The 13,007-nt window shown below is 39.7% G+C and overlaps 1 protein-coding gene across 6 annotated transcripts in view; it reads left to right on the top strand.

The window, feature by feature from the left end:
- The window catches only part of DLC1 (DLC1 Rho GTPase activating protein), a 409,749-nt gene that overhangs the window by 377,397 nt on the left and 19,345 nt on the right, over nt 1-13,007 (top strand). For 5 of the 6 annotated variants that reach the window (XM_061134629.1, XM_061134628.1, XM_061134630.1 and 2 more), the window contains 2 exons: nt 2,568-2,639; nt 7,876-7,957. In XM_061134629.1, coding sequence (XP_060990612.1) covers nt 2,568-2,639; nt 7,876-7,957 — 154 coding nt within the window. Of the gene's footprint in view, nt 1-2,567; nt 2,664-5,701; nt 5,816-7,875; nt 7,958-13,007 lie in introns of all 6 variants that reach the window. The other variant, XM_061134634.1, reaches the window with a different exon arrangement.

Consider the following 13,007-nt stretch of genomic DNA (forward strand, 5'->3'; position numbering starts at 1 on the left):
TAATTCTGATTTCTATAGAAGCAACAGGTTCTCATTTATTATGCATCCTAATTTCATGAGTGGACATTGTTAAATGTAAACTAAATATAGGCATGTCGCTTTCCCATGGTTTGATATCTAAAGGAAAGAGATTCTCATCTATATTAGAGAAAGGAAAAGGCAGGTGAAATTCCTGATCTCTGTAGTTCTTGAAATTGATGCTTTTTAGCCATTGTAAGCCTTCCATTAAATTATCTGCACAAGATGCAAACCTTGGCCTATTCACATCATTTCTTTCTAACCAACTGCCCCTAAGAAGAATGGCTATATGAACACAGCTTTTTAGATCAATTTTTGGTCATTTGGGGGCATTTCTTTTTTCTTAATGGTGGGAAATGAATAAGAGTGACAAGACATCAGTAGGCATTTATGTATTCCTGAAGTGGCTTTAAATGAGTAGGCTCAGACAGTAAAGAATCTGTCTGCAATGCAGGAGACCTGGGTTCAATCCCTGGGTTGGGAAGATTCCCTGGAGGTGGGATGGCAACCCACTCCAGTATTCTTGCCTGGAGAATCTCATAGACAGAGGAGCCTGGTAGGCTACAGTCCATAGAGTCACGAAGAGTCGGACACAACTAAGCGACCAAGCACAGCACATATATGAAAACACTTTGTGATTTGTTAAGTATTACATAAATAATTTAAACATTCTTTAGAAAAAATAATGCCATACATCTTTCATGCCTCTTGGCATGAAGGCATTTTAATAAGAAATCAGGAGCATGTTCTAAATAAGTGGTGATGCTGGCTGGAGAATTGTGTCCAATTAAGGCTTGTGTGTGTGCTGATCTGATAGCATGTCTGAATATAGTTCAGAAAAGGTAGATGTTGAGAATTTCTGGCTATTCACCACTTATTAAGTAAAATATGTAGAAAGCAAATACTTTTACTTTTTAACAATCTATTGTTTGACGTCTAACAATCTATTCAATGGAAATAACCTCTATACAGTAGAAGAAGCAAGGTATTTAATATATTTTTAAAGAATAAACATTTAGCTTCTTTTCTTTCCATGTCTATCTTTGTGCCATGGCCATGGGGATAGAGAAGAAAGTAGTTTCCACATCTTTTAAAATAAAATGTTGAACTTTTATGTTTTTTTCCAACAATACAATTTTCTGGAAAATGTTTATTTTATGATTTTATTTAAAGATTCTTTAATTCCTTACTGAGATGAGATATGGATATAAATACAAGAAAAACTGTTAAGTGCAGATAATTCTCATTGGACAGTTTGATATATTGTTTGATTCAGTATAGAGATTGAGATTCTTCAATGTCAACAGAGTGACACGTTCCAGTCACTCTATCCTTCAAAACCTCAAGTTCAGTCCTGAATCTTGTGTTTTATGATGCTACTTTCATCACCACACTGAAAAGATTCATCAGAGTAATAAACCTTGCCCTGTCTTTTATTGCTTCTCTGCCACCATAAGTGGGTTTGTTTGGGTATTAACTAACTTATCAGAAGATCGTAGCAGGCTTTTTTCTGTAATGCCATCCTTCCTTGTTTTAATGAATTTGAGTGTTCTCAATTGTCTTTCCTCTAAAGACTCAAAGAACTCATGAAACAATAAGTTAAAACCTATTTTCTAAAACAATAAAGTTACTGCACAAAAGTGAGATTATATTAAAGTGAGACATATATATATTTCTCTCTGATGGATTATCCACTTCCTGTCTGGCTCAGAGGAGAAAAGTGTAATGAACATTTGAATGTGGAGTAAATTAAGCAATACTGAGACATTTATAAATGAGTGAATAGCCTTACACGCTAAGTACTCTGAGGATCTGAGGAAGGTGGGAAGAAGGGTTGAAAGAATATTTTTTGTGCAAACTGAGAAACTAATGACTGTGCCCCGAACTCCTCTGTGGGTCAGTTTTAATGGGGTCGTAAACAGGGCTTGAATGAATTTGAACACCATGTCAGTTGCTCTTGGCCTTACTGTTTATCCGTACCGTCTATAAGATGTTAACCACAGGGTAGTAGAAGTTGTTTTGTGCATTTTAGCCTGCCATGACTGTGGGGTTTATCAACTTAGTGCCCTCCAGTGCCTCTCTGCTGCCTGATAGACCCAAAGAGACACCTTCACAACACAGGCCGCTACATGCATCCCATCGGGTCAAGTCAGTTCTCTTCCAAGGTGTCAGATGTACTCGGTGGTCTTCTATTGATATGAAAAGTAAACCAAGTTAAGCCACGCAGACCTCAGATCAATTGTTTAATCCTCCTTCAACTTTCTCACGATGCTGTTTTCATAATTATTTGTAACCAGAACACAGAAGCAGCAGAGAGGGACTTAATGCTGAGACTCCATTTTTGTTTCTTAAAGGAAAGGTGGATAATTAAATGTATCTTTTAAAGTCTGAAGAGATGTAAGAATTTTAAGCCGTTTGAATAAGTGGATTTTGTTTTTTGCTTATCCCTTCTCAACAGGGAATTATATAACAAAACCAGGGTTTATTAAGGAAGAAGGAGCAGAGTTACACATAGCTAACATGTTTGTCTGTCCTCTCTTCTCTTGTAGAAATCGAAGCCAAAGAAGCTTGTGATTGGCTCCGAGCCGCAGGATTCCCCCAGTATGCCCAGCTTTATGAAGGTAAGCTAGAAACGTCATTCTTTTTTTTTTTAATTTGTGTTTATTTACTTTGGGCTGCTCTGGGTCTTCGTTGCTACTCACAGGCTTTCTCTAGTTGCAGCCAACCAGGGCTACTCTCTAGCTGTGGTGCGCAGGCTTCTCACTGCGGTGGCTTCTCATGTTGCAGAGCATGGGTTCTAGAGGACAGGCTCAACAGCTGTGGCGCATGGGCTCAGCTGCTCAGCCACGTGTGGGATCTTCCTGGACCAGGAATCAAACCCATGTCCCCTGCCTTGGCAGGTGAATGCCAAACTCCTGGACCATCAAGAAAGTCCCATACCATTCCTTTATAATGGCCATAAGCCTATCTTTGGTACATGATTATTACTGATCTATGATTTATTTTCAGACATTTTATTATTTACTTGAATATTTCATTAAGGAAAAAATATAGCAAGCACCTAAAACCACCGCCACCGAAAAAAGCTAGGACCTTAATAATAGCACACCTACCAGTCTCCTGTCACTCTACCACCCCGTAACCAAAGTAACCAGCATGCAATAACACACACACACATACCTAGGAGTAGCATTACTGGGTAGTAGAGAAGATGTACATGCAACTTTATAATGCAAGATTTTGAAAAGTTCCTGTACTGATTTCACTCCTCCCTGTAATATAAAAAGATCCTGTCTCTGCACATGCTGTCAACCCTTGACATTGCCAGACTTTCATTTTTGCCATTCAAATGGATATAAAATGATATCTTACAGGTTTTGACTGGCATTTTTCTCGCTATTGATGATAAGACACAGTTCTTCGTGGCATCTGGTTGTATGTGTTTGCTCTTCTGTGAAATATCTGTTGCCCATTTTTACCCTGAGTTGATTGTGCTTTTCTTGATGATTTATAAGAGCTCTTTATTCTAAACACTAAGGCTTTGTTGGTCATGTGTCATAGATATATTTCCCTACTTTGTCATTAGGCTTTTCACTTTTCCTTAGATTGTCATTCAATCAATATTATTTCTCCTAGGTTATTTCAGTAAGTGGACCCTTTTTTTAAAAGAAATCAAGATCTAGGTTGACTTTTAAGTAGCTTCCCTGGTAGCTCAGACAGTAAAGAATCTGCTTGCAATGCAGGAAATCCGGGCTCGATCCCTAGGTCAGGTAGATCCCCTGGAGAAGGGCATGGCAACCCACTCCAGTATTCTTGCCTGGAGAATCCCATGGACAGAGGAGCCTGGTGGGCTACCGTCCACGGGATGGCAAAGAGTCAGACAGGACTGAGCAACTAGCACATTCACTTTCAGGGTGGCTTTTTGCTGCTTCTTGATGTCTTCACAGTGGCCCGAGCATCACTTGGATGCTGAAACAGGATGCTGAGCACCTTGAGTCTCGCTCATGTCTTTGGTTGCCTGGGGTGGGCAGAGTGTGCTCTGTATAACACGAGGGGAAGAGGTTGTTCATTTAAATGGGAGGCTTATTGTTCTTATTGCCAAATGTCTCTCATTCATCTGTCCATCCATCTATCCATCCAGCCATCCATTCAGCTAATCAACAAGCCAGTATTAATTCTGCACCATCAGGGGTGCCCACCACTTTAGTAGATGCTGCAGATTTTGTAGAAATGAAACAGTTCAGACCTCAAAGAACACCTTTACGGGGTTGCCAAATATCTCAAAAAGCAAGCATAATTTTCTTTGATTTACGCAGAAAGAATACATCTTTTTCACCACTTAAGAGGAAGGAGATGCTATGAGACAGGCATTATGTGACAAAACTGCTGAAAGAGCCAGGTTAAACGATGTCATTTCAGTCTTTTCACCAGGGATGTTCAACTCTTCTCACAATAAATAGTGATTTTAAGATGTTTCTTTTGCTCTCCCGTCCTTCTAGGATGATAACAAGCAGGCTGCTTCCTATAGCAATGGCATTGGGCTCTCTCTGATATCTACTGGTCACCAGCATTCTTCTTTAATAAATGAGCAGAATGCCATGATGCTGGGAAAGACTGAGGACGGGAGGAGAAGCGGGCAACAGGGTGAGATGGTTGGATGGCATCACTGACTCAATGGACATGAGTCTGAGCAAACTCCAGGAGATGGTGAAGGACAGGGAAGTCTGACGTGCTGCAGTCCATGGGGTCACAGAGTCAGACACAACTTAGCAACGGAGAAACAACAAGTGCTAAGACTGGATACAGTTTGTCAGCTTGGAGGTGCGCCCGTGATAATCAGGCTTCATTTTTAGGAAATATTTATTTATTTGGCTGCACTGGCTGTTAGTTGCAGCTTATGGGATGTAGTTTCCCCATCAGGGATTGAACTGGGCCCCTACATTGGGAACATGGAGTCTCAGGCCGTGGACCGTCAGGGGAATCCCGCTGCAGCAGGTTGCACTGAAGAAGGAAATGGAGGGAGTAGGGATTTTCCCCAGAAGCAAACTGGGGAGAAACCACAGAGATCATTTTTATATCCCTAGCTCACTCAGCTAATCTAACTCATTACTTCATTAATAATGCCTGCTCTTCCTCTTAGTAGCCCAGACTGAATGTATGATGTTTCTCCATGAAGATGGGTTTAAAATTATTTTATAATTAGACTGTGTAGAATATCTTACTGTTCCTCCATTTCAGAGAATATCTCCAATTCCTTTTCCTTCTTCCTTCCTTCCTTTCTCTCTTTTAAGGTGTTTGGTTAGCCCGCGTGTTTATTATGTGGAGTTGCTTATCTTTCCTGTAGGAGAATTTTGGACCTGTTACCATTTACAGCACCTCTGTCTCTCAGTAGGGCTTTGGAGGGGGTGGGGGTGGGGGCGGCCCAGCATTCTATTGGATTTTCAGTTCACAGCTCTACTGGAGACGGAAAGATAATTGCATTTGCAGTGGCAATAACATGCTTGTCCTTTTGTTCTCCTGTTTAGAAATTAAATTTCCTTCAATTATGTCAATTTTTAGTGTTGATTTGCTGCCAAGCAGCCCTTTCTTCTGATGTGTATCTTTGCTGAGATCCCCTTCCGGTCTCTGCTTACATCTTTCCAAATCCTAAGAGACAGACTTTATTTTCGCAAGTTACATTTTGGGGGTCCTTTGACATTTATAAGTCTTTTAAAGCCTAAATCTACTTTTGAGGTTGTACTGTACATTGTTCTAAGCGTTTATAATTTCTCTCCTTTGTCCTGCCCCCATGTTCAGGGCAGGTACACACACACGCCACATACCACCACACTTGTCCCTTGATTCCTAGCTTTATTTTGGTCCTTGACAATATATACATCCTGCATTTAAACCCAAGCTGGAAGTTTAAATCCTAACCTGAAGAACTCTGAGAACTACTGAACAACAACAACAAAAAGTAATTATTTCACTCTTCTCTTGCATTTAGTCCCTACTTTTCCTAGAATTTCTTTTTTAAACAGAATTTTAAAGTTAATTTGGGTCAGGAAAGTAATCTAAAATATAGCTCTGGGCACACTGAGTTAGGAATTGCTAAAATAGCAAAGTTTCTGTCTCAGATGCACGCAATAGGCATGTTAACTTTATGATTTACATGTATTAAGTATTACAAGCATATTCCTTAATATAAGCTCTGTCCTTTAATACTTAGAGTGCATGATGTCTGTTCAAAGTGAAATACAGTTGCCAGAAGCTTCAAACAGCTTTATAATCTGCTTTGCTTCTATTTACTAATAGTTTACATTCACTAGAAGTCTTCTCTCTTATTGCTACTATAGTGGTGCAGCTAATCATTTCCCTAATCATTTGGTCTATAAGGTAATGAAGAGAGGTAGATCCTCCAATATTGAATTTTATAAATTTCTTCATGAATCTTTAGGCTCTAGCTATTTCATTGGTCTATCTGTCTTACCATTCAGAGAACAGGATCACTAACTTTGGCCTTCAGGAAAACGAATAGACCACAACACTCATGTTAATCTTCAACATTGGTGGGGGGGCGGTATTTATAATTTCTGGAAAATTGATGACTGAAGATAAAGAGCTCGATACCGTCCTCTAAAACCAATGATCATAAGTTAGAAGCCATAAAAACATAACGAACCATCATGTGCTCCCACGTCAACCCCAGAACTAGAATACTATTAGTTACTTGTGTCTCCAAAATTACCAACAGCCATGTCAGTTTCCCCTTGCAGCATTAGCCATTTGGGAGGTCAAAGGGGTGTTTAGGTTCTGTGCATTCTTGTGTATTCTTGTGTATTCTGTGTATTCTTGTGTATTCTGTGTATTCTTGTTTATTCTTGTGTATTCTTGTGTCCTGCAGTGCTCCATTCCTGACCCACAGAATTGCACAGAAGGACTCTTCCTCACGATATTTTACAAGCTTTTTACTAGGAAGGCCCGTTATTTACCTTAATAGCTTAGAACACCAAAGAGGGATAACTTGCTCTTATCTAGTGGCAGTTCCAGAGCTTTGTCGTGTTCCATGGAAGCACTGCTGGTCTTCTTCCTCCCTACTCTTCCTGGATGTGTTTATCAACGAGGGACAGAAAAGTGAATTCTTCCATTGAGTTGACTCTTCCCCTTTTCTGCTTTTCGATTTTAATATAACTTAATGTATTCTTAGAGTAGTGAACTCTTCTACAGATAAAAGGATTTGGGATTCTGTCTTTCTACACCAGCTTTAGAGCTGGCCTTTTGTTTCAGGGGGATTTATATAAACCACTGGAAAGCCATATGGAAGTGCTAGTATTTGTTTAAAAATAGCACATCCTGAATTCTCTTTAGCTTTTGATGTCATGCAAATGACTGGATTCCATTGACAACCACCATTGTTCTCTAGATCTTTCCTTGGCCTGGTTTTCTGTGACCTCTTCCCTGATCAAAAGTGAGTGAAGACACACCTGGCGGGGGGAGGGAGGAAACAGCCACATTAGAAGGAAGCATCCTCCTGGTATTCATTCTGGTTTAAATTATAATTTATATAGCAGGTCTGTTGACTGCTGATTTGTTTAAAGGTGAAACAGTGTTTTGAACCACTTAGCTTTGACAACAGATACTTGAGTCTGCAGACCACTTGATATCCAAGCTCCTTTAGGACACAGAAGATATTGTCTTAAACTGCTTTACATTCCCATAGCACTTGGTAGGGAAGGAGGTAACCTGTACACAGTAAGTATTCAAGAAATTATCTTGTTTTTGAGGGTTTTTTTTTTTTTTCCTCTGTCTGCTAAACTGGGCTAGATTGGCAAGCATCTGAATGCTCAATAAGTATACTTGTTTTTATTTTTCTTACAGATCTTCTGTTCCCCATTGATATTTCCTCAGTGAAGAGAGAGCATGATTTTTTGGACAGAGATGCTATTGAGGCTTTATGCAGGTAAACTGAAATGTTTTGAGTGCTTTCTTTCTCTTTTCTTCTTTTTTAAGAGCATAGTACTTATCACTGGGATGAGTTTGCTTTTGCTCTAATTATGTCAGGTGTCTTTTTCTTTTTGGCCGCACAGTATGCACAATCTTAGTTCCCCAGCCAGAGAGCAAACCCATGCCCCTTGCAGAAGCACAAAGTCCTAACCACCTGACAGCCAGGGAAGTCCCTATTTATGTCAGGTTTTTGAATAGTATTTGGATATAGAGATTTACTTCCTTATGAATCATAGGCCTTTTAATTAAAATTAGTAGCTTCCTATTGTTTAGTATTGCCATTAAAATAGCACAGTCCTAGGGCTATTCCATATTTGATGCCATGTACTTTCTGAAACAGGTAATGTTCAGGCGGTTTGAAAACCTAGAACAGGGTTTTTTTTTAAGGCAGTGTAATTGACTGCTCAGCCCCACCCAGGTGTCCTCAAAGAGTCAAAGCTGCTGTCAAATGAAAGTGACACATTTAGAGAAATCAGTGGACATGGGGGAGGGGGAGACTACGCCAAACTAGAGGCAGGAGGACCGTGGCTTGAATTCCAGGAAAGCATCTCTGAACCTCTTCAGCTTTCCCACGTACACATTCATAACGATAGGATTAAATACGGCTGTAAAATAACTCAGCACAGCCTTTAACAGAAAGTAGATAGGCAGCAAATGAGCACTGATGGGAAATGTGAGAAAAACTGTCAGAAACCCTTGTTCGTGGTGCTGGTGGATTTTCACGCTAAGCAGTTCGCAGGCTTTAATGAAGTGGAAGCGATAAAATACGCAGCAGACGATGACAGGACACTGATAATCCTCTCCAGCTCTTTAGGACATATTATTCATTTTTAAGCTAATCATCCTTGTAATTTTTCTCAAAACCTGTAAGCCAACAAAGGTGAATTCTGGAGAGAAAAAGATCATACACAGACTAATTCACTTATTGATTTGATTGTAAAATTAGTTTTCTTTTAATTTCGGTATTACTTTTAACTTGGAAAAGCATCATTGAGGTGGAATGGCACCCAGGATGTATTTCCCTTTTACAGACAAAGAAAGCAATTGTAGCTCTGTGAAAATACTGTTTTCTGCCTTTTTTTGTCATCCAGTGGTTTTTGAAGCACCTAACTTAAACAGGCATTTTAGGGAAAGACAAGTATGGTATTTACAATGGAGTATGGAATAGGGCTTCCCTGGTGGCTCAGAAGTTAAAGCGTCTACCTGCAATACAGGAGGCCTGGGTTCGATCCCTGGGTCAGGAAGATCCCTTGGAGAGGAAATGGCAACCCACTCCAGTATTCTTGCCTGGAGAATCCCATGGAGGAAGGAGCCTGGTGGGCTACAGTACACAGGGTGGCAAAGAGTCGGACACAGCTGAGCTACTTCACTTTCACTTTCATGGAATAGACTAGTTCTCCTGGCTTCAGAAAGAAAAAAAAAAAAATGCCATATTAACCACAGAAACACTGTCACTTTTCAAATCCAATTGAATGACTGCTTAGAAAAGCCCAGGGTATCTAGACACTTTCTGAAAGCAACCTGATTCCAAGGCCCCGCACCCCCATCCCACAGAGTGTATAATATCATAGTTATGTCATCTGTAATGAAAAAATGTCCCCAACACAGTTTAGGAGGGAAGGGACCACATCTGGTATATAAACTACTCCAGACATTTTTGAAATGTTTGAATGCTTAGCTGTGGGACAAAATTAATTTCTTCTCAATTCATCACTGGTGGTAACGCATAGAAATGAGGTCACTCCTAAGATGTGCCTAGGAGACATACTCATTGCGTCAGATCATCCGTCTCACACATTTCATGCTACTTAGTGAGCGTGCCCTGTAAACAGCAGCAACAGCTTAGGAATTTCTGGGTCATAAAAATATCATGGCAGCATCACAGCCCAAGGGGTCATGATTAGAGTCTTGTTTTTTTAATATCAGTTTGAAATGCAGTTACCCTGTTCTGGGTCTAAGGGCATCCTCCATACCCTGTGCCTTGTACCGGCTCTCAGCACCGTCAGAGAGTCTACCTCTCTTTGAAGGGAGTAAATCTGTACTCTTAGATCTTTGATGAAAAGAAAAGCCTAAAAACAACTAGACCTTGCTCTCTCTTTGGATTCCACAAGTGTATTCTGATTGGTCTTTGGTTTCTCTTGCTGTTATATGTTTCTCTTATGTGTAGAATAATATCTCATAGGTTAAGTGTAAGAAGGAAATGCAATGATGGATGTCAAGTGCTTTAAAATTTATCAGGCCTAAAACCGACACCCAGATTTGAGTATGTGGATAAAAGCTTGAGGTAGGATTCAGAATTCACAGGAATAGTCATCAAGTTGATTGTAATGAAAAGCCCAAGGTCTCTTGTCCACACTTTCACATAAACAGACTTCTTATAGCAAATGATTTTCATTGGAGAGGGCTAAACGAATGTTCTGAAGAAGGAAGTGGTGAGCATCTTCCTTGGAAATGCCCTCCAGATCCTGAGATGGTCATCAGAGTTGTTGGGGACACTTGCTTTTACTGATGATGATATTCATCTCATTTGCTAGACTGGCCTCTTCTATGTACTCGCTCAGCCCACAGAATTCAAAGAGCCAGCAGATCCTGAATCTATAGTGTTGTTTGAAACTTTGCCTTGTGATCTGTCAAGTTTTTTCCTAGACAGACTGTTTAATAGATTTCCATCTTTTTGCCTTGTTGAAACAGTTTGAGCAGTTGATTTTAAATACATATGGTAATATAGTTAACAGAAACTCAGCTAAAAGTTTTACTTTAATAAAATATTATTAAATATTTAATAGTTTTTACTTTAAAACTTTTTTAGGTTTGTTTTAAATGAAATAATTCTTACATGGTTTTTCTTTCCTGCCACCCCTCCTCCCCCCACCCACACACACAGATCAAATGCTCCCATTTACATACTAGTATACACTCCCATGTTCTGCTTAGAGGTTATTATAAACATTCATGTACTTACAACTTGTGCAGATATTAAAGCTTCTTTTGGTCAATAATCTAGTAGGTGCTGACCTCTTAACATAATCTACTAAGAGCAGAAAACTTGTAGACAGTGTGTTCCTGAGAATGATAATGATACGGTCTTAAATAATATAAAGTTTTATAATGACCAAAAGTTGTAATTATGCAACTACTAGATTGTTTGGGTTTGGATTGCTTACCAGCATTCTTAGCATGCACACTTGTAAGGAGTGAACGTACTTGCTTCCTTGGAGAGATTGGTTTTTGTCCCAGTCATGCTAGCTTTGCTGTTATGATCCAACCCCAAGGATAAGGCCGAGATTCTGAGAGCATCACATTCAGTATTAATAACTAGAGGACTGATTCACTTGTCTTGAAGCATATGCAGATGATAATGCAAACTGTGACCTCTTAGAATACCTTTTCTGAAATCTTCTCTCTATAACTTTATATATCCCACATTGCTGTTTTCCTATGAGGTTACAACTGACTCCTATGAATACACCAAAGAATTACTTAAATAAAATGATAATCGTATAATGACGAATCACATAATGACTGGAGCGTCTTCAGTCTGTACTTTATTGTATAATCGCCCTTGAAGAGCCTAAGCTCCGTGAAGCGCCCAGCCATTTAATACATTTCAGCTATGTTACTATTTTGGTCCCATTAAAAGAAAAGCAATTGCAGTAATTCCAAGAAAATATCTTTAAGGCCTGGAAGAATTTTTATTTGTCAGGTCTATGTGGGAAATTGTTCCTTTTTTCTTTTCTTTTTTTTTTTTTTGATATTTTTAAATAGTATATTTCCTAGGAAACTCAATATTATGCTTTTAGTGCCAAATAATAACAGCATCTTGGAAATACATTTTTTTGAACCTTTCATTTCACCTTCAGCATCTCAAAGTAGAATAAAACTGGTAAGCTATTTATGGATGTTCTTGACACCTGGCTAGTATTTATTCTTTTGGGGGGTATATTCTTAGAGAGAGATGGGGGAATAATATTTTTGGGGGGGTTTTTTTTTTTTGGATGTTTTATTCTCTTTTTAAAAAAATATTTATTTATTTTAATTGGAGGATAATTACAGTATTGCGATGGTTTCTTCCATATATCGGGCCATAGGTATACGTTCCTTTTTCCTTTTTTTTTTTTTTATTAGTTGGAGGCTAATTACTTCACAACATTTCAGTGGGTTTTGTCATACATTGATATGAATCAGCCATAGATTTACGTGTATTCCCCATCCCGATCCCCCCTCCCACCTCCCTCTCCACCTGATTCCTCTGGGACTTCCCAGTGCACCCGAGCACTTGTCTCATGCATCCCACCTGGGCTGGTGATCTGTTTCACCGTAGATAGTATACATGCTGTTCTTTTGAAACATCCCACCCTCACCTTCTCTCACAGAGTTCAAAAGTCTGTTCTGTACTTCTCTGTCTCTTTTTCTGTTTTGCATACAGGGTTATCGTTACCATCTTTCTAAATTCCATATATATGTGTTAGTATGCTGTAATGTTCTTTTTCCTTTCTCACTTCTCTTCTGCTTTCCCTGTTTTCACTTGGACTACGTGAGGCCCAGGACCACGCCTGCCATGGTTTTATCAGGGTGCTTGCAGCTCCTCCAGCAGAGCTCGTAAGCCTCTGATGGCTCACTCTGTGCCCCCTCCCCCTCTGAGCTGAGTGCAGGTTGCCGAGCAGATAAGACTGACACATTCCTGAGGAGCTGAGCCAGCAGGGACCCTGGGGGCCAGAAAGGACCCGGGCTTCCGGACAGGCAGTGTGAGATACCAGTGTTCTGCCACTCACTGGAGGAGTCATACTTAGGGTAGAAGCTGCTCCCATATATTATCATGATTAACATTTATTTTAGAAAGGAACGCGGAAGAGACTGCTTCTCAGGGCCAGAGTCACTGTGTTTTAGTCCTGTAGCCTTGGACCAGGTTTGTGTCCACTCCAAGCCTCATTTCCTCATCTATACATTGAAAATAAATAGTAGTATCTCTATCAAGACGAAATAATACACGCGAGGCTCCAGGTACA

This window comes from Dama dama, chromosome 32 (assembly GCF_033118175.1).
Source record: "Dama dama isolate Ldn47 chromosome 32, ASM3311817v1, whole genome shotgun sequence".
Classification (NCBI taxonomy): domain Eukaryota; kingdom Metazoa; phylum Chordata; class Mammalia; order Artiodactyla; family Cervidae; genus Dama; species Dama dama.